The sequence below is a fragment of the Spermophilus citellus genome (genome assembly GCF_964194105.1).
Source record: "Spermophilus citellus genome assembly, chromosome: 17".
Lineage (NCBI taxonomy): Eukaryota > Metazoa > Chordata > Mammalia > Rodentia > Sciuridae > Spermophilus > Spermophilus citellus.
This window is the reverse complement of record NC_138199.1, coordinates 50,618,600-50,645,823: the sequence shown is the minus strand read 5'-3', so window position 1 is coordinate 50,645,823 and position 27,224 is coordinate 50,618,600. Positions and strand designations below refer to the sequence as shown.

Sequence of the window (27,224 nt, the reverse complement as noted above, 5' to 3'; positions counted from 1 at the left end):
TGCCTTAAATTATCTCTTCCCTAATCCTCAGAACCTCAACCTGGTTTTCTGTAGCTCCTCACCCCTTCCCAGCACTGCCCATCGGGATCATTCCCCAGTCACAAGTCCCACCCTGAGAACCTGGAGTTAGGAGGAGAGAGATGAAGAGTGTGCCTCCGACTAGGAAGAAGGAAGCACATGGGAGAAGAGGGAGACACCTAGGCTGAGGCAGAGTTTTGGAGGCCCAAGTTGGCAGATCAGACCCCATCAAAATGTTACAGGTGTAGTCATCCTCTCCTCCAGCTATAACACTCAAAAAGTAGTTTTTTAAAAGAAGAGGGCTGGGGGTGTAGCTCAGTGGTAGAGTGTTTGCCTGACATGTGCAAAGCCCTGGGTTTGATCCCCAGCACCACAAAAAAGAAAACGGAAAAGAATAGGACTAGTCTTGGAATCTGCCTAAAAAACACAGCCTAAAAAATATTGTTTCTAAAAAAGCCATACATGATTGCATACATTATTAGTACCAGCTCCTCTGGAAACTGAGGCAGAAGGATCACTTGAGCCCAGGAGTACAAGGTCAACCTGGGAAACACAATGAAACTCCATATCAATAATAATAATAATAATAATAACAACAAAATATTAAAACATTGTTTCCATTAGAAAATACTTAAATGAACACTGGAAAAAGAATCTATTTATTTATTTAAAAATAATATTAGGAACCAGGTACAGTGGCACAGGCCTGTAATCCTAATGGCTTGGGAGGCTGAGGCAGGAGAATCACAAGTTCAAAGGCAGCCTCAGAAACTTAGTGAGGCCCTAAGCAAGTTACTCAGTAAGACCCTATTTCTAAGTAAGATATAAACAGGGACTGAGGAGGGCCAGGGTTGTGGCTCAGCAGTAGAGCGCTCACCTAGCATACGTGAGGCCCTGGGTTTGATCCTCAGCACCACATATAAATGAATAAAATAAAGGTATTGTGTCCACCTTTAACTAAAAAATAAATACTAAAAATAAAAAGGCTGAGGATGTGACTCAGTGGTTAAGCACTCCTGGGTTCAATACCCAGTACCATTGAATAATAATAATAGGAGTAGAATGCTATTTCAGCCTCATCTTCTCTTAAATTTTCAGCGATAGCTAAAATTTTCTTCTAATTAAAAGGAAAATGTTTAATTCATGTTGTAGATGTTTCACTTGAAGTAGTTAAAGCCTTAGATACAGACAATAACCCTCCAGGATGGAAATGGGACACTAAAGGAAGAGGAGGCCTAAGAAAGATTTGTTGGGAGAAGACCAAGGGGAGGATGGGCTCTCGCGGCCAACCAGGGTCCTCTGTGCTGAGGATGCTGGGCGTGGTGACAGGGTCTGTTTGCCTCATCCTCAGGACTTTCACTAGTGAACTGCTGACAGCAAGATCCTTCCTAGTAACTGGCATGCCTTCCCATCTTACCATGCTGAGCAAACCACACCTGCAAACCAAAACAATCTTCACCTTGAAAATAGTAGAAATTTTCATTCCAGGGTGACTGGTGTTCTATATGTTTAATTGTCACAACTACCCCTTTAAGTTACATATTGCTCTTTTACAGAGAACAGGCTAATTAATAATTCAACTTTTATCAATCTCACTGGCAGCTTCTGGTGGAAACAAAAACTATATAGTTTCTGTTTTCTTGTCAGAGGTTCCCTGAAGTTATCAGACCATTAAGATTTCTGCAGCCACTCTTACCTATCCCACTAAAATCCAACTTCTAAAACCTTAGTGTTTAATTTTTCTGCCTCCTTAATGGAAGCATTCATGGAAACCTTGTCTTGTCCATTAAATAAAATGTACTATAGTAGGGGATAACGACTTTCACTTTAGTTAGAATTTGTTTTAAAAGTTTACATTAAATTTTTTATTTGAAAACTGATTGTCATTCTCTAGGCATATATTTTGGCCTTTTGTTGAGATAAAACAAAGTTGTCAAGGCTAAAATCATACACACCAGCTTTGTTTTAACTTGCAGGAAGTTGTCAGCATACAATGGAGTGTCAGCATGTTCTGGCTGTGGTTGGCTTCTACCTACTGACTGTTTGTGCCCTGTGACCCAAGAACCATGTGGTGTTTATATTTTTAATTCTCCTTCCAACTCCTGTAGAGGAAATAATGAAAATACCTATGTACTCACAACACAGAGAAAACAAAACACAGAAACAAAACAGAGAGAGTTCTGAGATGAAGTTTTAACTAGCAGCCAGCTTAGAAATCCAGCATTAGAACTTCAGCAACCTTCATTTGAAAGTCTAGAAATCTAGAAATATTTGCATGTGTACACAAAGATACACTGATGGAGATGTTATCTACAGCACTGTGGAAATGAGAAAATTTGGAAACAATATAAACATCTATTAATAGAAGAATAGCTAAGCACATTGAGAAATACTGCGCTGTGCTTGAATATGTACACACACACACACACACACACAGAGGAGATTGGAAGTAGATAGATTGATTCACATGGAGAAGTCTCTAAAACAACTATGTTAAAAAATGCTCTATATATTGCTGTTATATAAATATGGCACAATAAAAGTATACCTGAGTTATTTTTGTAAAAAGACTATAATACCAAATGTTGGTAAAGATATGGAGCAACTGGAACACTCAGATACCACTTTAGTGGGGGTGTAAAATAGGTACACTTTGGAAAATTATTTAGGGCTTACCACACACTTGCCCTATAACCCAGTAATTCCACTCCTAGATATTTATCCAAGAGAAATTAGTGTTTATGTTCACAACATGAGGTATATAAGAATGCTCATAGCAGCTATATTCATAACAACCAAAACCTGAAAACAACTCAATGACCATCATCAGAACAGGTAAATAAACTGTGGAATATTCACACAGTGGGATACTACTTTGCAAAAAAGTATAAACCCATGCACACATGAATAAATCTCAGAAACATTCTGTTGAAGAGAGACCAAGAGTCCATATCGATTGTACGAAGTTCCATAACTGCAAAACTAATCTATTATGACAGCAGTCAGAATAACGATGAGCTCCAGGGAGAAGTTCTGACAGTAAAGAAAACTTTCTAGAACAATGGAAACATTTATATCTCTATCTGGGTGGTGGTCACACAGACACACAGGTACATTAAAGCCCCCCAGTTGTCACATTTAAGATGAGTGCATTTTATGTATGTAAATCATAAATTGATAAAGTACTGAGAAGGAAAGAAGAAAAATGAAAGGGGGAGGGAGGAAAGAAGGAAGCTAGGCAATGAATAAAGGGGCTCACACAAAAAATTATCAGGAAGGAAAAATTATTTTAAAGAGGGTATGATTTTAAAGAGGTTTATTAAAATGAAGTTAGGAGGCAGGGGATGTAGTTAGGTGGTAGAGTGCTTGCCTGGCATATGCAAGGCATTACATTCAATCCTCAGCATCAAAATTAATTTTAAAAAATTTTAATGTGAAGCAATAAAATAAAATGTAGTTAAATATTTTCTATAATTATTTAAGTACCCCAGCATACTTATCATATTTGATTGATAATATACAGTCCCTTAATTCCAGCCCTACTATAGTGTTGGTTTAAGTAAGTATAAATATGTGCTACTGGATACATTTTAGTAAAGCTCCTATTGTGTGAAGAAAAACTTTATTTTCCCATAACACATTAACATCGTAATGTCAACAATGTAAGGAGGAGACCCCAGATGAGAATTTTGGTAATGCATAAATTACACAAAGCCATTTGTCTCCAATGAGACTTACTCTCTGGATGTTAAGACCACTCTCTTCCTGTCCTCTCTCTCACATAAAAACTGGATAATAAAATTAAATGGTGGAACTCAAAGACTCCAAACCTGAGAAGCCATCTGTTATAATCACCTAACCTATAATGTACCACTGACAAGCCAGAAAAGCAAGCAATGAACTTGGAAACACAGGGGAAATAAATATGAATAAATGTAGCAGAAATTATAGGATTTCTGTAGGGTGTAATGGTTTATAACGTGAAAAAATTAGATCTACAATAGCTATGCCAATATGTTAAGGTTCTCGGGTGATGGTAAAACTTGAAATTTATCTTATTTTTCCTATATTTAAAATGATTAAAAATTGTTTAGGTATTACATTTATGAAATCAAGTAAAAATGTTATCTTAATAGCTTGCTTTGGAATTTCTCTTGGGGAAAGAATTGTCATTGTTTGGGAAAATAACTTGTTTTGCTGTGTGTGGGTATTGGTGAAAATCTAAATGACTAAACTGTTAACTAAACTGCTTTTTCTTGTGTCAAGGAGTGTTATGCTCTACAGAGGACAAAGGGGAAAGTGGCAAGGAGAAAGCATAAGCCTAGGAATTAGAGCCAGTGGAGCCTGAGGATACACTCCAATAATGGGGGTAGTTGAGGGTGCTTAGGAACAGGAATGCCTAATGCTCAAGTTGAAATCATTTGCACAACTGCAATATAAAATCCCTCCTCCTTCTCTCCGTGCCTCCTAAGTCTCCATGATGTCTTCTATACTCGGAGACTTCATGTTGAGTAGTTTTTTGTAAAAACTGAGGAAGATGATATAGGTAGGCCAGGGTTTCTCAATCTCAGCATGATTGACAATTTGGACTGAGTAATTTTTTGCTGGGGAGTAGGGCCTGTCCTCTGTATTGTGGGAGATTTAGCAGCATCCTTAGCCTCTACCCACTAGATGCCAGTAGAACCCTCCCCAGTGTTAACAACCAAATCATCTCCAGATGTTGCCAAAATTTGCTGGAGGAGTAAAATCACCCCATTTGGCAGCCACTGGTTTAGTCCTACCCAACCCAAGACAGAGAGCATACACAGAAGCTGGGAGCTGGAAGGAAAGGTGACCTTGAGAAGCGTACTCCTTGAGAATTACCTGGATCTTGAGAAAAACTATGGGCTTCCACAGGAAGATCTCATCTAGAGATCAAAAGGCCTGGACAGCCCACCTAACATCTCAGTTGTACCCAGGATAAACTTCAAATATTTCCACCATTTTTCTTTTAAATTTTAGAAAACAAAAGAGAAGGGTGAAGAATTAACTTTTACTTTTTTCCAATTTATAATTAATGCAAAAATAATATTCTTACACACATACAGAAAACCAAGTGTTCTATAAGAAGAAAAGAAGCACATCTCTCTCCTGACATATGCTCAGTACTATAAGAACAGACTAAGAAGAATTTCAAGTGCCACCTCAAAGAAGAATTCAATTACAAAACAATTTCAATTGAAATATTAGAATAGAAAAAGTATATGTTTGGGACTCTTTAAGAGCAAAGGAAATTCAGTTAATTGCAGGCAAGGTAACAAGAAAAGCAATGAAGCTATCTTTGTCTTTCCTTCCTTCATAAAGTTTCTCATAGAAATGATCACTAGACTCTAAAGGAAAGAAATGGAGGAGACCTTAAAAGAGTCTTTACAACTCTCCCCTAATGTACAAATGCAAGGATGGACCAACAATGTAAGAAAATGCCGTGTCAAGGTTACCAGTGGCAGGCATCAAGAGGACTTCCAGATTTAAAGACATTTTAAATTTTTATTTATCATACACTTATATGGTATTTAATATGTGCCAAATATTGTTCTAAGTCCTTTTCAAATATTCATTGCTTTATTTTTCATATGAATTTTATGAGACGGGTACTAATATTAGTCCCCTTTTAATAAATGAAGAAACTGAAGCCCAAGATCAAACAGGCAGTAAGAAAATGGCAGTCAGGATTTGAATGAAGGCAAATTGCACACAGAGAAAATACATAGGACCATTAGAAAACAAGAAAATTCAAAAAGAAGACCTGGAGATGTAGCTCCGTGGTAGAGCACTGGTCTAGCATATGCAAGGCCCTGGGTTCACTACACACACACACACACACACTCACACACACACACACACATACACACACACACACAGCCACTTGAAGAACTAGAGAAAATGTCTCTGCCTGTAGCCGATTTACTATTAAATAACAAAATGTGAAGAAAATTTCTCAACAACATTCAAAAAGTTATTACATGTATGAACCAAAGTTTATAGGTATAATGAAAAGGACACAAAAAATGATGAGGAAAAAATACATGTAAACTTTAAAAAAAAGAAATAGTGAATGTAAAACCACAATGAGCAGATCAGGGGTCTGACATAGGTATGATATAAACCCCAGACGAAGGGGAAGCATAATAATAGAAGAAAACCTCCCCAAGTCAAAGGAAGACCTGAGTCCACAGATTAAGAGGGTTCAGTTATTATTTTCCAGATAATTATTACCAGAACTTCATATGCTGTCCAATACAGTAATCACTGTGTTGTAGTTGAAAATGTAGCTAGTGAGTGAGCAGCTGAAAATATAACTAGTGCAACTGTTATATACAGGCAAAATTATTTGAATCTAAGATTTTGGAATAATCTAGGGACTTTTTTTGGGTCAGGGGGGCACCAGGGATTGAACTCAGGGGTGCTCGACACTGAGCCACATCCCCAGCCCTGTTTTGTATTTTATTTAGAGACAGGGTCTCACTGAGTTGCTTAGTGGCTCACCATTTCTGAGGCTGGCTTTGAACTCGAGATCCTCCCTAGGTGGGCGCCACTGCACCTGACTAATCTAGGAACTTTTTTTTTTTTTTTTGAGAGAGAGAGAGAGAGAGAATTTTTTAATACTTATTTTTTAGTTTTTGGTGAACACAACATCTTTATTTTATTTTTATGTGGTGCTGAGGATCGAACCCAGCGCCCTGCACATGCCAGGCAAGCGTGCTACCGCTTGAGCCACATCCCCAGCCCAAATCTAGGGGCATTTTTGAGAACAAAGAAAAATATCCCATAAATGACTGGAAAAGGGATGAGAAAAATGGATTATCAAAGAAATATATCAGGCTGTCATGAGACTTCTCCGCAAAACTGAAGATGAGAAGTTAGTGGGACAACTTCTAGAGGTCAAGTTGGGGGAAAAAAGAGAAGGAAGAGAAAGTGTGACCCTAGAATTTCATGTTCACAGATAAGTTTATGTGAAACAAGCGAGATACACTCTCAGACACACAGAGGCTTAGAAAGTATATTAGCAAAGTACTCTTTCTGAAGCTGGGCATGGTAGGGCACACATGTAATTCCAGTGACTCCTGGAGTCAGAGGCAGGAAAATCACAAATATGGAGGCCAGCCTCAGCAACTTAGTGGGAACCTCAGCAATTTAGCAGGACCCTGTCTGAAAATAAAAAAATAAAAAGGACTGGGGATGGGACTTGGTGGTTAAGCATCCCTTAAAAAAAAATTATCCCTTCCTGAGAAATTTACCCAGCATTATTTTCCAGATAATTATTACCAGAACTTCATATGCTGTCCAATACAATAATCACTGTGTTGTAGCTGAAAATGTAGCTAGTGAGCAACTTAAAATGTAATAGTACAACTGAGGAATTAAATTTTTGTGTTTTATTTCACTTTGGTTTATTTAAATCTAAATAGCCATATGAACTAGTGGCTCTTATATTATACAGCACAGTCTAAACATTTGAAACAAAATAAAGAGTTCAAGAATGAAAAGGCCGCAGTACAAAAAGTAAGCAATTAACAAGTTAGAAAGGAAAATATTATTATAACTATGGTTTTAAAATATGTGAATGTGCAAACATCAAAAATATTCTTGCAATATAATATGCATAATAAAACACTAATAATTCTCTGGGTCTAAAATCTCATATCAGAAAGTTTACATTTTACATTCAGAGAAAGAAAAAGATGGTGCTTCATTATTAATTGTTCAATTATTTTTTAAGCCATTAAGGGTAAAACTACCATTGGAATAAAAATAGAATTTGACTTCTAAATCACTCAAAGGTTGGGGGGCGCATTTAATGATTGTTTAGTCCATTCAGGGTGCTATAACACTACAAACTGGGTAGTTTATAAGCAAATTTATTTTTCATAATTTTAGAGAGTGGGAAGTCCAAAGCTCAAGGTGCTTGCAGATTTGACGTCTGGTAAAGGCCTACTTATAGATTCACAGGTGGCACTTCTGGCTGAGTTCTCTGATGGTGGAAGGCACGGGGCAGTTCTTGGGGGCTCTTTTATAAAGCCACTCATCCTATTCATGAGAGTTCATTACCTCTCAAAGGCCCCACCTTCTAATACCAGCAAATCGGTGATCAACATTCAGACCATCCATAGCAATGACCTAAGAAAATGCTCAAGAGATAATAGTGAAAAATTGTAAGTGGAAAAATCAGTATATAAAGCTATACACACTGTATGTCCCAATTTTTTCCAGGCATGGTTGTGAAATCCCAGCAACACATGGGAAGCTGAGGCAGGAGGACAGAAAATTCAAGGCCAGCTGGAGTAATTTAGCAGACCTCGTCTCCAAATAAAAATTAAGGGATGGGGACCACTGGGTTCAATCCTGGCACCACATAAAAATAAACAAAATAAAGGTATTGTGTCCATCTACAACTAAATAAACAAATAAGGGATGGGAATATAGCTTAGTGGTAGAGCACCCTGGGTTCAATCCCCAGCTCAATGCAAAACAACAACAACAACAACATCTAAGTCCCAAGTTTTAAAGTATGTACATAATAAAAATTGAAAGAAATGCATGGAAATTTAGAAATTGCTAACTATTGGTGACTGTATGTACTATTGTGTTTTCTAGATTTTCTATAATGAACATTACCTCTTTTATAAAGAAAAATTAACATTAAAAAAGAAGAAAACTATAGGCATATCTCGACTTTCAGAATTCAACCAACCAATAATCTCAAATATCTGGAAGATAACTCAGTATTAAAAATTGAGCAAAAAAGATGAAATGTCCAAAATGCATGTCACAAAGCCCAGCCCTGAAGGTTTGCTTACTTTGTCCATCAAGAATGCCATTTATACCTTCTTTTACACATAACTTACTTCCAACAAACTTGGTTATCTGAGGTTGCAGAAACACTGGGGTTGCAGATAAGATAACAGGGGAAAGTGATAGGTCTCCACCTAACAGCAGGGAATAAAGGACAAAAAACAAAAACATAAAACATGTTGGGATACATCTCTGTGGTAGAGCACATGTATAGTATCCAGGAGGCCCTGTCTTCAATCCCCAGCACTAAGAAAATAAATAAATAAAGCAGACATAGTCACAAAGCTGTCCAGAGTCAACTGGACAGCATTCCTGAACAACTCCACACTTCTCTCTAAAATCGGAGAAAACAAACTACTCTGAATTAAAAAGTGTTCAGACAAATTCCATTTTAATAATAGACTGGTTGGGGGGCTGGGGATGTGGCTTAAGCGGTAGCCCGCTCACCTGGCATGCACGCGGCGCTGGGTTCGGTCCTCAGCACCACATACAAATAAAGATGTTGTGTCTGCCGAAAACTAAAAAAAAAAATAAATATTAAAAAAATAGACTGGTTGGTTGAAGAAGTAAGAAAAGTTCCTAATGCATTTTAGAGAATTAGTCACAAATATTTCCAAGAAAAAGTTAAGGTGCTTAAAGAGAATCTTAGCTACCCAGAGTGACTCACTCCTGCAGGTTCCTCGTAGTTGGAGTTTTATTATATTGAAAAGGATTTTATGGTTGACTGTGTCGACCAGTGCAAATCTGGAGAACAATCTGGAAGGAAATGATTAATGACTGCTTCTTTCCAAGGAAGTTTAAAAATAAGTAACCATAGGCATATCAGAATCAGTATTAGCACAGCACTTGCTACTATATGCAGCCAAGTTATTGATATTATTTTGGCTCAAATCCATATTTCAAGTAGGATGTAGGTATTAGGTAGGCAGTTGGGATCTATCAGTTATCAAGGTAAAGTCAGCAGGAATATCTATTCCACTTCCTTCATACTTTCCTTCTTTGCTTCTGACTTCAAAACATAGGACTAGAAAGACCAGGAAGAAGAAACTGATTATGTTTATATCCATGGAACAAAGATTAGCAAGTTGGCAGTGTTCCACTGTTTTTGTTTGCAGGGTGGCTATCACAAAACAAAAACAAAAAGATAACTTCTACATCTGTAGCCTGATTATTTGAAAACAGACCTCAATATTTCCTCCTCTTTCAATAAAGCAAAAGATATCTTTTATTTTGCTTATCTATAAGGTGCTTGTTTGCTGATATGGGACTAGTTCCTATTTCTATATGAGAGCTTGACAAAGTCTATTTGAAGATGCTGTTTCCTGAGTTGCTCTAGAAGTGCTCACTGCTTTGAAATTTGCCAAAAATCCAAGAGAGAATTCCCAGGGTTAAACAGAAAGACACAATTGCAAAGTGGCTAATCATTTTTAGCATTCTCACATCTCTGAATTCCTAGATGTTTTTTGTTTGTTCCTTTTTTTAAAATTACCTTACTGGCTAAATACCTTACTGGTTGCTTTTCCATGGATTACAAAATTAATACATGGTCATTGTCACAATTCAAACAACATGAATATGTATGAAATAAAAATTAATAAAAACCCACCCCCAAAACTCTCACTCTCCTCCTAAAGAAAACAATGTTAACAGCTTGAGATATATGTGTGTGTGTGTACACATACACATGCATATATACATATATATAGACGTATACATATGTATACATGTGTGTGTATGTATATATCTTTATATATACATAGATAGATAGATAGATAGATAGATACTTCTTCCTAGGCATATACAAGCATACTATATGGGGCTTCGGGGTTTTTTCCTAATATTTTTAAACATTTATTTATTTATTTATTATGTGGTGCTGAAGATCGATCCCAGTGCCTCACATGTGCTAGGCAAGTGCTCTACTACTGAGCTACAACCCCAGCCCCTTTTTTTCTAATTTATATATAAAAACTTTGTTTGTTTGATACTGGGATGGAACCCAGGAGCACTGTACAAATGAGCTACATCCCCAGTCCTTTTTATTTTTTATTTTGAGATAAGGTCTTACTAAATTACTGAGAGTCTCACTAAATTACTGAGGCTGGCCTTGAATTTGCAATCCTTCTGCCTCAAACCTTAGAGCTGCTGGGATTTTAGGCCTGCACTATCACACCCAACTTCTTTGGTTTTTGCCTTTTGTTTTCAAACAAAAAATGGAATACTATATATACTACATGCGTCTTGCTTTTTAGTCTTTAAAACATGCCATGGACATTATCTATAAACAAATAGGTAAATCAATCCATTGCATTATTTTTTTTTTTAAAGAGAGAGTGAGAGAGGGAGAGAGAGAGAAGAGAGAGAGAATTTTAATATTTATTTATTTTTTTATTTTATCGGCGGACACAACATCTTTGTTTGTATGTGGTGCTGAGGATCGAACCCGGGCCGCACGCACGCCAGGCGAGCACGCTACCGCTTGAGCCACATCCCCAGCCCCATTGCATTATTTTTAATGGCTGTAAAGTATTCCAAAAGATTCATGTCTCATAATTCATTCAACCATCACCCTGCCTTTACCAACTCATGGACACTTGGGATAGACCCTTGAGCATATACTTTGTATCATCTAATTTCAGTAAGAGAATTCCTAGAAGTGTGGTTTCTAGGTCAAATGAGACATTGTCACATGTTAAAAAAAAATTTAAACAAAATTAATGTTAGACCTTCAGAATTTCTGTTCCCTTCTTAATTATACAAAATTTCGGTGTAAACCTTTTACAGGGCTTTACATATTTTATTTTTAAAAGCACACACATTATGTCAAAAAACGCCCCTGTCATTTATGCTTGTGTAGTTATAAATAAATAAATGCTTAATTTATGGCTATGATGGCCAGTGTTAAATCATTGTGCAAATGCTTATGCCTTGGTTTATGAAAGTAGTAATTCATTGCGGAAACTCCACCCCCACAGCCATGTGCCCACAGCAGAGCTGCAGCTCTCACATCCTGTGACTTCCGGCCACTGAGTGACTATATAACAATCAAGACCTACATATTTTCTAATCATCAATAGTTAACCTTAAAATGTGTATGGTGGGGGAAACAAGTAAACAACAATAGATATCAAATTAATGTCCATTTGGGGTTTCTAATATCCACAAATTATTTGTAATATAATGAATAATTCTGCTGGCCTGCACCACAGACTGTGTCCCACAAAACAACAACAACAACAACAAAAAAAAAAAACCACACACACACACACAAAAAAACCCTGTAACCAATATGTTGCTATTATTACACAAACCTTTCAAAAACATGTTCTTCTAACATTTTTCAACAGAATCATTGATTGAATCTCATTGTATGTTTTGCTCTTCTTCAGATTCAAGACTATAATTGAGAGCTTAAAAAAAACAGTCTTAAAGAAATACATGAACCAATGAAGTTCCTTAAAATTTAATTTCAGACTCCTCCATATAATCTAAAGACCTGAGCACCAACAGAGATTGTTAAGACACAGCAAGTTTGATACAGAAGTATGTGACATGCAATTAATCTCCATTCATACCCTGCTCTACTTGTCAGCAAACAAAGGTTCTGCTTTAGAAGGAGATCTGAAGACTTCAATTAAAAACAGTCAGCTAACAAGAAAATAATCTAAACTAAAGGAAGGTGGCAGGTGCAGAAATGAGTTGTTTACCAAAGTGTCAGTTTTGAACAATAAGGAACTTCACATCAAAAATGTTGAAGGAGTGGCTATCATTGCAAGCCTCTGAAAACATAAAGAAATTTTCTACCAAAGCTGCAAGTATTTTTCATGCCTTTATTTTATTTATTTTTAATGTGGTGCTGAGGATCGAACTCAGGGCCTTGCACATGCCAGGCGAGCACTCTACCGCTGAGCCATAACCCCAGCCCCTGAAGTATTATTTAACAAGTTTGTAAAATAGGTTTCTTCTCACTGAATGACAGATACCAATAAAAAGGATCACTTTATATCTTTAAAATGCAAGGGCAGAATTGAACTTCTTGCCACCGTTCTTTCTCTCCTGAAAACCAAAAACAATTACAGCCTTCCTTTACAAGTCTAATACTGAACTAACAGCAGAGGGAACAGCTGGATTTCTTCTTCTCAGATACCCAGATGATGTTATTTTACCCTACAAATAGTTTTCTACTCCTGAAGTTTAGAATTTACCCCAGTTACAAGCAAAATGGATGTTAGAAACCTCCCGTCAAAAGAAATACCTAGTTGGCAGCTCTTACAGAGAAGCAATCCAGAATAGAAACAGTGCTTCAAACAGAAACCAAAAGGACTTGCCAAATATTTGATTAGGAAGCATTTATACTAAGATAACAAGATAATGGAGATATAAAACCAATTAAATTGAGAGAAACTGAAAAAAAAAAAAAAAGTACAGTTTGCCAAAAGTATGACCTGCCCAAAGCAGGCCATCTGTTAAATATGTGTCAAGTGTATCACTGAGATGCCAAAAGGCTTAATTCTGAACAGTTTCCTCCTGGGACCCTTATGCAATTGCAGATTCCAGGCCTCTGTCCTCCCTAAAAGGTCAGTTACAGGATAGCAAGAAAAAAAATTACTTTCATTGTGTGAACCAAACAGATGATACTGCCCATCAGGGTGCATCTCTTTGGAGTATTAGAAGTATGTGCTTAGAGTATGCCTTTAACTCTTTAAAGGACTGCTTAGACATTATGGCTGAAGGTAACCCCATCACAGACACTTCTAGAAAAGAAAGGAATGTAACACTGAGTATGAGTCTGTCTTGGGTAGGACAATGACACCCCTATAAGTGGCAGGCTGGCAAAGGGAAGCCCTAGGTTTTGCACTGACAAACACCCACGTAACACCAGGCTTGGTCCACAGGTCGCATGAGCCCTTCACAGCCCCCTTGAAAGCCTCAGGGACCTCCATGCAAGAAGGTGCAGTTCTGTGACAAGCAATGAGGTAAGGGCTGGGAAGGAAGGAGGAGGGCCAAACCCTACAAATGTTGGGGGAGTCCTGAGGAGAACGGGATAAAGTGAAAACCAGGCAAGGTGACAGGGGAGACCACGGACCTGGCCTTCAGGAGCTTAGAGGCCTGGGAGGCCGAGTGGAGGGGTGGAGACCTCCTGAGGAAAAAGAAAGTGTGGAACTCAAGGGAGCGACAGGGCTCCCCAGAAGTGGGCCAATGGAAAACAGACTTTGGGGGGTTAAGAAGGTTCTAGAAGGTGATGGAGTTGATAAGAAAGCCTGGCACTGGGCGGCACTGGTGTCTCCTTCCCTGTCTTCAGCCCATCACTGGAAGGACCTCCAGAGGGGTCAATTAGGGGACCTGGGGCTGGGCCAGGGCGTTACCTTCCAGGAGCCAACGGATCTCCTCAGGGAGGGCGGCGGCCTGCATTTGGCGGGGCGGGAAGGAGGCCGCTGCGGGAGGCGGGAGAGGGGCGTGGGGCCTGCTCGGACAGCGCTGGCTGGAGGGCGGCGGGCTGCGCTCTGAGGCACCTGTACTTCTGCCGCAGCTGCAGCTGCCGCGGGGCCCAGCCGCAGGGCGGGGCCGCGGGCCGGGCGCGCTCAGGAAGTGGCGCGCGCAGCGGGCCGGGGGCGCGGGGGCCAAGGCGCGGGTGCACGTGGCGCTCACACCGGGAACCCTAGATGGGAAGACCCGAGCGCCCGGAGCTCCGCACCACTTAGGGCCAAAGGTGTGCCGCTCCCGGTCCCCGCCAAAACAGAAGACTTTGACTCCAAGGAGCCGTGACTCTTGGAAACGCCAACCTAAGTACTGAGCAGTTGGTCTCCAGGTGGCAGGTTTAAAAGGCCACCGTAGTGCCTGAAATGGGGAAGGAGAATCCAAGAATGAGATTCATCCCCACCAAGCATAGCGCCCCTCCGTTGCTGATCCCGTTCTCGTGGTCATGCCCAGAAAAGAGCGCAGGACGTTCTCTGTCTCAAGGAAACCACGATGTTTAAAGGGAATGATCCGAAGTCCCCAAAAATAATACAGGACACCAGCAGTTGGGAGAATAGGAGCGGCAAGGCAGCAATGGACACAGCCCGAGTGTCCTTTTCTCCCTGAAGCTGAAAGGCATTGAGGAAAGGAAGGGGCAACCTGAGGAGCCACTGAGGGAGAGGAAACAGAGCCCTTTCCCTCTGAGAGCTGACCAAGGGAGAAAGTGAAGGACAAGGTCACAGAGAGGTGCCCTTTCCCTCTCAAAATGCAATCAAAGTCCATGTCCCTGTTGTGGTAGATACTGAAGATACTATCACTGTGGGAACTTGGGTACAGGTACACAGGATTCCTCAGGGTTACTTCTTACCATTGTCTGTGAAGCTACAATTATCTCAAAATAGTTATTTAAAAAGAAAGTACCATAGACCAAAAGAGTGACATGAGTGATTAAAGAAAACAAATAACTACATGGAAAAGATGGAGGTGGCAGTCTCACCGTGTGTGTGCTTACAGTTTGGATAGCATTTGAGATGGGCTCTGAACACCACACCAAGACTTTGAAGAGTTGGGAGGACTTTCCAGATGGAAGAACCAAAGTAAACGAAGATGGAAAAGTACTCTCGGGCTGGGGATGTGGCTCAAGCGGTAGCGCGCTCGCCTGGCATGCGTGCGGCCCGGGTTCGATCCTCAGCACCACATACAAACAAAGATGTTGTGTCCGCCGAGAACTAAAAAATAAATATTAAAAAATTCTCTCTCTCTCTCCCTCTCTCTTTCTCTCTCACTCTCTCTTTAAAAAAGAAAAAAGAAAAAAGAAAAGTACTCTCCTGTAGAGGAACAGTGAGTAGACCTTCTTTACTGAATGGTGTAGAGAAATTACAGTTGTCAAGATTTACTTAATCTATTATAAAGAGACTTGGGCCCCATGCAGTGACACCCACCTGTAATCCCAGCTACTTGGAAGGCTGAGGCAGGAGGGAAACTGAGGCAGTATCATCACAGATTTCAGGCAAGAGCCTGTCTCAGAATTTTAAAAGAAATTAAAAAGGAGGACTGGGGATGCAGTTCAGTTGTAGAGCACCCCTGTGTTCAATCCCAGGACCAAAATAAATAAATGAAGGAACTTGGATGTCTGAATGGGGGGTTTTAAACTGAATGGATATGGGGAGTCATTGACGATTTTTAAGCTAGAGAGACCTAACATGGGATCTCTTCACCTCTACCACCCCACCTCCCCACCCCACCCCCACCATCAAGGTGTTTCTATTCTCCAACTTGACCTACAGAATATGTAGGAAGAATTGGAAGCAGTAAAAGGGGACACAAGAGAAATGTGTGAAGTAATTTTTAATTTTTACAACAGCCTCTGTGGAAATAATGACAGGCTGAACCTGGAAGATGGGGAGAGAGCGGAAAGAAGAAACTGTCCAGAGGATGCATGGTAGAAGCACCTGCCTCTTGGAATAGATTCCCTCTCCAGAGATACAGACCCAAGGTCGAGGGTTTCACCTTTTAATGGGAACAGTGACTTTGATCACATCCTGCCATCTGAAAAAGAATGATGCCTTGGTTTGGGGATTTCATGACCCTCCTACAAGTTGCAACAAATTGAGCTGAAGGGTCAGAGCAGCCATAAGTTTCCGGGAATCTGGCTCCTTCTGGCTCATCCTCCTTGTCCTGAGAAAGCAAAGCATTGGGTAGGTTATCTCCTCCAGGCTCAAAGCAAGTACCGGGTACCCCATGGGGCATTTTATCAACCTCACAACTCCCTTATAAAATCGTAGCTGCCCTGGTATCATTTTGGAGTACTTATGATATATGTTTAAAAGTAAAGGAGTGTAGATCAAAACTCTCTGTACTATTGTTGCAATTTTTGTGGATCTAAAACTGTTAAAAAGAAAAAGCAGCAAGGGAAACAAAGTCTCCCCTATATATCATCCAAACTGCTTTGCTTTCCCTTTCAGCAATGAGAAAAAAAAAATGACAACCTCCTCCTTTTCTTCAAGGACATTGTGTCATATACTCATTTAGGCTTGAAGCTAATGAGTTATTTGATAAAGGACAAAACTCCAGACCTCACAGAGATTACTCATACCTTGGGACATGGCAGAAACTCATGGGGTAGGTATTCCACAGCCATGCTTCCCCACAGGAATCTCTGGGGTTTAGAGGGATTAGGGTAGAGGGAGGTGCAAGTTGGGTAGTGTGTGCTAGTGACTGGCAGATTCCAATAACGTATTGTCATGTTGCATCAAGGTTCCTTACTGCAGACAGAAACCTGCCTCCACACATGAGTGCAGCCCCTCCTTAATCATCTGAGGACCCTGGTTCAGCAGTCAGCCTCACTCCTAATGACATTCTGTTAAATGGACAAATTCCTTTGAAGCCTTGTCCTTCTTTGAAATCCAATTTCGCAGGAAGCCAAATATGATTGGGGGTAGCCATGGAAACCACACTGAGGAGTCTTAGAGGAGGTGGAGAGAGGCAAGACAAAACGTGATAGTCAAGAGTCCTTTACTGCTCTGTCGGAAATATCAAAGAGATCTGGAGAGGTTGGCAGCAGACGAGTCCCTGCCTGGGTCCTGTTCTGTGTGGCTGGATACCATGTGGCTGTCATGGAAGAAAGCAGCCAGCTGTCAGCACACAGGCAGGGGGATGGAGCAGAATACACAAATCCCAGGTCTGTCTGCCTCCTTCCTCTCCCCCTCCCCCAACCCCAATTCCAGCAAGATCTTAGCATCCCTTCTTAGCTGCCCACCCCTTAAAGGCAAACAACAGAAGAATGACAAGGTTAAAATACAAGGCCCTCACAGATAAGAGGTCCTTGGGAGCAGAGGCCATGAAATTAATCTGAAATTCCTTGTAATTAGATAAGATAAGAGTATCTAAAGAGAGCCAGGAATGGAGTCCAACAGCACAACATGCAGAAAATGTACCACCTTGTCCACTGGGACACCTCACACACTGTCAGCAAACAGGAGATGCAGAAAATAAGGCCCATGTTGGTCTCTGGGCTGCTTGGAGATGCTTTCTACATGTTCTGATGCCAGGTGGGCACTCACTAAATATGCATTCAAGGGGTGTCCAGAGGGCTCAATCAAGAAGAAACAGAAGCATCTGGCACCCAGAATGGCATGGGGTGGGAACAACTGCAAGCAAAGCAGGAGCCGGCTGGCACTGTTCCACCCTGGGTGCAGTGGGTCTGGAGAGGAGGCTGAGGAGGGCAGGCTCTGAGGCTTTATCCTGAGCAGGTTATTGATCCCTGGATGCTGGGTCACGACATGTGGCAGAGCTCATGTCTGCCCTATGGATGTGTGGCTGCTGCATCTCAGCCTCTCGGTCCCAACCCCATCAACCGGGTTTATTGACTCTTTTATTGACAATGCTGGAGCCTAATGAGGACAAGAACTGCACACTTCATTAAGGGATGTGGAAGGAGAGATGATGCATCCAGTCAATGCCAAGAAATGGGCTCACTGTGTCCTTTGTGAGGCCCCAGAAACTAGGCTTCATCCCACCACAGAGGCAGAGAAAATGGACATAAGATGCTAACTTAGGTGCATCACTTTGGTGGTCTTAAAATGCAGGATTTCCATGGCCTGCCAGAAGACTTGCTCTCACTAATTAGCCAACCCTTTGACTTAGCAGGGTCCTATTCTGTGTGCACTCCCATAAATGTACCTTTAATGATCTCCCCTTCTGGTTCACACTCCTAGATTCTTTGCCATAATAAACACAACAAGATAAGCAGGTTCTCACATCATATAAGACAACATAAGCAGTTTCTCCATGAAGCATAGGCTGGAAACACATGAGGAATAATTAAAACTCAAAAGAATCTTCAAAGAGGTCAAATTCAAGATGAGGAACAGACTCTTGTGCTCTGCCCGGGGTCCTCAGCCAGGAGCTTTGTTGGCATTAGAATCCTGGTGCTGGTTTAAAACTCTTGTAGAGTTGAACAATACCCAAAATAGTTAGTTATAGTTAGGGATCACTGAACCGTTCTGTAAAGTAGTCACTGTTCCCTCTAAATAGTAACCTTCCTTTCTTTGTTCTTTATCTTATCTTTCTATCATTCCCTTTATTATTTTCCCCCTCTCCCCCAGCCCTCCTCCTTTTGGTATCATCTTTACCTATCCCTGAGACCACATTAGACATCCCCCCCGCTTGGGTACTGCTGAGCCCAGCAGAGGCCCTGAAGACCAAAGAGGTTGCTGACTCTGACATTTTCTGTCTTTGATTGGTTCTCTTGGGAATCTGAAGGGGGTGGGGGGACTCAGAATGTGTCAGCTGTAGCCAGATGAGGCTGTGCACTCTCTGAGTGAGATGTGGAGGCAGTCTATGTGCTTAATCTGCACAAGAGGCAGATGGGGCCAAGGCCAATTTTGTAGGCTGGATATTTGCAAGCATGGTAACTTTGAAAAACTAGATGAAGCTGTATCTATTGGGGGGGTTAAGGAGACAGAAAGTAATAATAGAGGAACAACAATTTTCTGAAGTTGAATTGAGTTTCTTTGGTTTTCTTTTATCCGTTATTTTAAAAGATTTTTTTTTAAGTTAAAGCTTCCCTAAACTGCCTTCCTTTTTTTCCCGCCACACTTCTTTCTCCATCACTTTATCACAGGTCTTTGAATTCAAGATTGGAATGGCAGAATTCAAGATGAGAGAAGGGGCAGTTATTTAGAATCTGGTAGAAAGCTCTGACCTGCACTGGGAACTTAGACATGTACTCACACAAAGAGAAACTGATATTATCTGACCAGAATCATGATATTCACAAATACAAACAGAAGCCCCATGTGGAGTCAGAGATGAAATAAGAAAAGACTGATTATTTCCATGCCAGAAAGTGGGTAAAAATACCATTGACCCAGTGAACATCTGCAGAACAACCTTGAAGTCTTCAAAAGTATTCTTTCCTTGACTTCAGAATTGTGTCGGTGTCCCTTTTATTTTGTTTTGTTTTCTTTCTAAATGTCTATTCTTACAAGTCCTGGGATTTCCTGGAACTATTTTCTGCCAGTGTAAACTGCCCTCTCTTTCTTATACAAGACAGCACTCCTAGTGTGTGTTGTCTTGCTTTTCAGATTCACCCTTACTTCTTCTACATAAAGAGTTGTCCCTCCTTCTCTCATTCTTCCGCCAGCACTCATGATCCCACCCTCTTCCACTACCTTCCAGATCTTCAATCTCATGTTCTCTCTCATCTTCAGTCCTCTGCTAACATTCCTAGTCTCTTTTATCCTAAAAGAACAAAATGAAAACTTCTCATCTATCCCATGACCTTCTCCAGCTCTCATCTTCTCTTTCCAGTCCCCATCAACTTCCTCCACCAAAGCTCGAGTCCCTCCTTCTCAGTCCAATACCCTGCCTACCAGCCATCATGCCACTAAAGTCACTCTCCCAAGAGCATCTGCAACCTTCTCATCTCTCTTCTCAGTCTTCATCAAGCCCCATTCTGCAGCATTAGATGCTACTGGCCCCTGCTCCTGCTGTAAGCATCCAGCCTCCTGAGCCCCACCCTATCCTGGTCTTCTTCACAATCTTCTTATTTCCTTGCCTCTTTCTTTGATTCTTTTCCTTTCAACTTTTAGTCATGGATATTTGACAGAGTTTTATATTTTTCTTCCTCCTCTCCGTCTCCTTTCATTTCTGTCTTTGTCTCTGTGTTCCTCCTCCAGCACTATAACTGCCTTTTCTAATTTGTTCCTCTGCCCCACAATCCTACCTGGACATCTGAGCTATTTTGTTGCTATCTCTACTTTTAATTCTTGAAATGGCAACAAAGATCCAGATTTTCTCCCTGCCCTATCTATTCTAGAACATGTGTAGTATTCTCCAACCACCTGGGGAAAACACTGAACCAGAAGACATATAATATTAACTCCTTGTTTCACTCATTGTGGCAGAAACCAAGTTTCCACTGTTAATATAGAACCTGAAAAGAACCCATCAGAAAACAGATTATGCCCAGGAGTCAGTAGCCTCCTTAGTCTGGAGGGCTGCCTGCAGTGTTAAGCACTACAAAAAGGTAGAGGGGGTAGGGGAAGAGTGACAAGGAAGGATGGTAGCTCAAGGATAAGGCTCATGAGAAAGGAAAAGAATAAAGAAAGTGAGAAGTCAGAAATAGACAAAAGAAAGAAAACATAAACCAGGCACGGTGGTGCACACATGTAATCCCAGTGGTTTAAGAGGTTGAGGCAGGAGGATCATGAGTTCAAACCCAGCCTCAGCAACTTAGTGAGGTTCTAAGCAACTTAGGGAGAGCCTGTCTCTGAATAAAATATAAAAGAACTAGGGATGTTGCTCAGTGGTTAAGCACCCCTGAGTTCAATCCCCAGTACCCCCCCCAAAAAAAAAGAAAGAAAGAAAAAAACAAGAGCTCCTCATATTTTAGAGAATTAGAAATGAAATCAAATAGATCCACTTTATTTCCTAAGTTGTAATTTCAGGATATACCATGTTGCATCCCCAAGGACACTGAGAAGCTTCAGGGAGTGACTGTAAATTCCTAAAGAAAAGTGCCTTGTGAGGATTAAAGCCATTCCCATCTGCTGCTGTACTTTTTAGCATACACACTATCAACACAATGACATGTCTTATTGAGTAATATGTGATATTCCGCATCATGAGACTATTGATGCAGAATTTCCTTTTTCAGAGCTCAATATTCCAATCAAAGCCTGTTGCATCACATCATTGAGGCCATCCACTTAATGACAAGTTGTAAGATGCATATTGCAGAATGTTCGTGTTCATTTTATGCTCACAGTGCTTAAAATCTCCTCTAAACAGCTTCTGCTTCCGGCCTATTAAGGTGCCTGTGTTATCTACACTCCATTCAGTGGTGTGGAAATAATTGTCTTGAGACTAAAGAAAAAAATTGATGGTCACAAGCCGAGTCAGCACTTGTGTTCTTTTCTTACTCTCTTGAATCAGGTGTTCTTTACCTCTTCCAACACCTGGGACTCCTGATAAGTCACTCCCCTGGTAGCTTTTTCCAGGACAGTGCTATGGGGTCTTTGGAAGAAGTAGGAATCCTTCATAAACCATATTGTTATCAGCACAATTCACACTGCTACCAGATGTGCAAAAATGAAACCACCAAGGGCATTCAGGCAAAGGGGGCTTCCCTGGCTCCATCTGGCCCTCTGACAAGTGCTTATAAATTGGAGAAGGTAACAGAGAGAAAAAGAGCTCCACTTAACACAGGGACCCTGTGACTGAGAGAAGATGCCTATATTCCAACAAAGTTGGGGTCCTTTTCAGGTTCCCCTCACCTGCTACCCAATATCTCAGTCACTGGACCTCCTCCCTACAAACCTGGTTCTACTAAAAAGGCCCATTTGTCAGACACAAGTGGCCCCTTTTCTTCATCTCTTCCTTCTTCCTCTTATCTCTGGGATGAAGCACCAGGGCACAGGCTGGTGGAGGAAAGCAATTGCCCGAATTTGCCTTTAAATATCAACCACACACACAGACAACACCCTGGCAGCCTGAGAGGTTTCCATGGTGACAGAATGCAGGCCATGACCTCTGTAAATGTAATCAGAGCACTGGGATTGGTGTGTGAGACAGGTTTAATTTCTCCTCCGGTGGAAGCTCTGTGGTCCAGGCCATATATAGGCTTCATACGTTGACAGACAACCTGTTATCTTCGCCAGGGCAGCTCTGCATATGGCAATTTCCTCTGCCCCAGAGATGCTTCCTCCATCGTCTGAGCAGGCTACAGGGTGTAAAAGGTTGCTAGGGACTGAAACAGTACTCACATCAATGCCTGGCATCCCAGAGGTGATGCCAGCATCCTCCAGAGGTGAGACTGTCCCTTAAGTGAGAAGCAATCCGTCATGGCAGGAGAGACACACCAAAGACTTAAAATATTGGCCAAGGTTTTCATCTCTGCTACTAATGGTATGACCTTGGGCAGGTCAATTAACTTTCAACTTTCAAGTGCCAGGGAAGGGAAAGCTGCAGCCTTCCAAAGACCCAGGAGAATATGAGACCCAAGTATGCTTAATGGGGGGATTCTGCTGCCTCTGGTGGAGTCCTTTGTCAGCTTCATGCAGTACTACTGCCAACAGAGTGTGGGCATGGCCATTGGAGGACCTCAGCAGGGTTTCCTTACTTCTATCCTGATTTTGAAATAAAACCCAGATACAATTTACTCTACACTGGCCCAAAGTAGGAGACCACAGTTCTGCCCTAAACTGATGGGAAACAGAGGCTCAGACACCAATGCTGCAGCATCAGAGGAGAACCCCATGGCCTGTTTCCTTAAACTCCACTCAGCCTTAGTGAAGAGCTCCTCTGTCTACTTAGGTGCTGGCATCTTCCAATTCCATTTCTGCTTCACATAAGGGGCTGGCAAACTTCAGTTAACAGACATCCTGTTTCTCTGAGTCTTTCACTGTTCTTGTAAAGCACTCTGACAAAAAGAAAGTCTGGACTAAGAAGAGATTCACAGGGCTGGATGACAAATTTTTCTTTCCAGAGGGAGCTGGTCCATAATAGAAATCCCATGACCTGCCTGGCATGGTGGTGCACACTTGTAATCCTAGTGACACTGGAGGCTGAGGCAGGAGGATCACAAGTTCAAGGCCAGTCTCAGCAACTTAGCAAGGTCCTAAACAACTCAGAGAGTTGCTGGGGATGTGGCTTAGTGATTAAGCACCTCTGGGTTCAACCCACAGTACCGAAAACAGAAAGAAAAAAAGAAATCCCATCACCTATAGGGAAAATCCCAAGGCCCAACCTAGAGAAGTGATGTGCCTGGGTTGTACAGCAAATTAACAACAGAACCAGAAGGGTGTCAAAGCCCCACTCAACTCAGCTGAGTACTAATTTGCCTCCTGAGTTCTTTGAACTTCAAAATGAAATAGGAGAGAAGGGGGCAGGAGGGGGGAAGAATTCAAAAGTGGTTGTTGAACATTAGAATCAGGAAACGGTGTTTTGATTGAATCTACAGATAACAGCTTTACCACTTTCTGTTGCAGTTGATGTCAAAGGAGAGAAGATTTGGAAGAGAAAATAGTTAACTCCCAGGACTTTAAGCTCCCCAACGATTGTCCCAACACAATTCACACTCTTTTGGGCCACTGAGGAGAGGGAAAACCTGATTGTTCAAAGGTTTTATTGGCTGATGTCCAACACAGAATCATGAAATAAAAGAATAATGGAATTTATAGGAACCCCAAAGGATCATCTGGTCTAGCATCACATTTTCCACTTGCTGTGGAACGAAAGCATGTAGGACAGGTGATTTGATTCTTTCCTTTTTATTGAAGGACTCAGTTCCTTGACTATAAATGAAGAATAGGGTTCCCTCCAGCTCTAACATGCTAGAATTCCATGATCTGTAAAAGTGGGGACACTTCAGCCTTTTCCAGTATCCCTTTACAGTATTTAGCTATACAAAGGGGTAATGAATGATCATTTAGCATCATGAGTGTGTCAAACAGTAAGGGTATGCCCAACTCTCAGGGATTAGCATGGACTCCAGGCCAAAAACAGTGGAGTTCTCGCTGATGTTTTAAGAAGAAGGAGGCATCCAGTTACATTTCACTCGTATTGGTCCAGGATGTTAATACTTTAGCCAAAAGGATAGCTTCAGGCAGGCCAATCCTATTGTTTGCAGTCAAGATTATAGGTTTGGTCCTCAGTGCACCCATCAGCTTTATTCCAGAAAAGAGAAAAAAAGGAAACAGAACAAAACAAAGCATTTGTGTTCCTTGGAACTTTTGTTAACCTAACTCTCAAAAGGCCTTGAGTACTCCTGTAGTCACAAAAGGAAGCAAGAACACTAGTGCAGATTCCTTCCTTCCTTACCACAAGAGCCCTAACTAATTTCCTTCCTTCCTTCCTTCCTTCTGTCCTTGCTTCAACTCTTATTGAGCCATTACTATGCACAGAGCACAAGGACTCAAACACACAGAGACAATATGATGCCCTCAAGAAATGCACAACTTGACAATTGTTGGATATTCCCATTCCTTCGACTGGACCCAACCACAAAACCTAAAAATGCTGTTAATAGTATCTTTGTGTCAGATGGGAAGACAACATTCTTTAGAGATAAAAATCTTTACCTGTTTTACCTGTTTTATGCCTCAGTATTAACTGAGTGCCCAGAGATGTTTAGTGCCAAAAGAGTGGTTCCCAAAGTGATTCAATTAGTGATTCTTGTGGACTGAGACTCAGGCCACCATCCATCCATTATATAGCCATTGCCCTCTATGAGAAGTGACAGAAGGTTATCTGCACCCAAATATCTCCCCACTTCTAGTCCACTACAATGCTTGAAATTCTTACCACAAGGGCTCTAACTTCAATTATCTCCAAAAGTCTGAGTACAAGGGAGAAAAACTCCACTTATCCCATTCAGTCAACATTAACTGAGTATATGGAAAGTGCCAGAAACTGTGTCAGGTAGTAGGAATTCATAATAAATAAGATATTAATTACCTGGAGTTCTAACGTTGCTATCTTCATGCTCCTTATCCCACTAGTACTGAAGCCAGATTTAAAGTTAGGTAGTCAGTGTAGTTAGGTAAATCGGGTCTAATACCGAGTGAAATCTAAAATGGAGGCCATGCTGGGAATGACTCAGGAAAAACACAGGACAATGGAATGTTAATGGAGCCCAGGAAACAGCCCCCAACAGATTTGAAGATAGCCCTTCACAAAGAAGTGTTAATAAACAGCCCCCAGCAAACTTAAAGATACCCCATCCCAAAGAAGTGATAAAGAAGTCCTTCCTGCCTGGCCCACCGGTGTCCCAACCCCTCCCACCTACATTCCATCACCAAAACTATAAGAAGGGGAAACAACCGCACTTCCGCGGATTCCACCTATTGGGTCCCCTTCTTCCTCCGGGAGAAGTCTTTTCTGCTGTCCTTTAATAAACTTCTACTTTCTACTCTGACCTTGCCTCGGCGTGCTTCTTTGATGTTATTCTTCAACATCGGGGGAAGCAAGGACTCGTCACCGGTCAACAGCGGTATCATATTGGAGGTCCCACCGAGATCTACACCGGGGTAAGTGCATGCACCCCATGTCTGTTTGAGGTGCATCTTTTTCTCTCTTTCTTTCTGGAGGATAAGGTGGGCACCCGACGGCTACTTAAACGCAATTAGTGCAGCCGCCACTCTACAAGACTCGGGTGAGAGGTTTCCCGGCCTAAGCAGCTCTCAATCACCTGTTCAATACAGAGCAGGCATATTGGGTTCTGCCAAAGCCGATTCCAACTTTTCTGTCTGGGCCCGGAGAGCAATTGGTGTGAGTACACAGTGTCCCTAATCCCGATCTGCCTCGGATGCGTGGAGGTGGAGGAAGGAGTTTGGAACAACTGCGGAATTCCGGTCTGGGCTACTCTCAGAGGATTCTTAAGGTTCCTTTCTCTTGAGCCCCCTTCCGACAGCCCTCAGGGGTATCTAGGGTGATCGGTAGATGAATGGCACTGAGGGAAAGCCCCAATCACATTTGCCTCCGTATGGGCTACGTGCAACACTCCCAACTCCGCATCCATTCCTCCTGGATGCTTCCCTTCCTTCGCAAGTCAGAAATGTTAGCAATTCAGGTTGCAGGACTGAGAAAGGCATGAGATAATTAGTAAAATCTGCCCAGGTTCCCTAAGATGCATAGGTAACTTTCAATAGTCTGTTTTACCGCCCCAATGTTTAAAATGTTCTGTGTTCCTTAAGCTACTAGAGAGGCATTTTTTGAATCAACTCCTTAATCTTATCAACTCTAAGGTAATCTGCTACCTTACAACCAGTAGATATCCCTTAACACTCAGGCGGCTCCTTTAGTCTACAGAGCAAAGACAACAAAAGAGCACAGGATTCTCTTTTGCAATGTGTTTTTAGTGGTCGGGAGGAAAGCAGTAAGGCCCTTAAGTCTGAATCCTCCCAGGGTCTCTGGCACAGGGCAAACTGAGACCCTAGCAATTTGCTAAAGGGGACCAGAAACCCCTTGGCAAAGCAAGGTGAGAGACGGGTTTTCTGGACCGTTTAGGAAGCTCAAACTTAGGGAGACGTCCCTAATGAGAACAGTTTTCTCCGGTGCAGCGTGGGCGCCTGAGTCCTGTTTTCTTCTCACTCAGAGGGGAGCTTCTCTCTCTCCAATACGCCAGGTGGACCACTAGCCTTCGTATTGAAAAATTGGGATAAATTTGAACCTCAGACACTCAAGAAAAGCGCCTCATTTTCTTGGCCTGGCCTCAAATACGAGAAACCTGGCCACCAGAGGGAAATATCAATTTTAATACAATTTTACAGTTTGATAAAATTTACAAAAAAAAGGAAATGGTGTGAGGTGCCGTATGTTCTTTGCTCTAACGGAAAATCCTAAATTATGTCAACAATGTGAAGTAGACTTAACTATGATATCTGCCATGTGAAGGAAAAATCCTGGACTCA

The 27,224-nt window shown here is 41.4% G+C and overlaps 1 protein-coding gene across 1 annotated transcript in view; it reads right to left on the bottom strand.

Annotated features, from left to right (window-relative positions):
- SKAP1 (src kinase associated phosphoprotein 1) overlaps positions 1-14,346 on the bottom strand; it is a 283,362-nt gene extending 269,016 nt beyond the window's left edge. Inside the window, exon 1 of the mRNA XM_081272824.1 lies at positions 14,217-14,346. Coding sequence (XP_081128950.1) covers positions 14,217-14,262 — 46 coding nt within the window. The 5' untranslated portion in view covers positions 14,263-14,346. The remainder of the gene's footprint in view (positions 1-14,216) is intronic.
- Between the last annotated feature and the right edge of the window lie 12,878 nt (positions 14,347-27,224).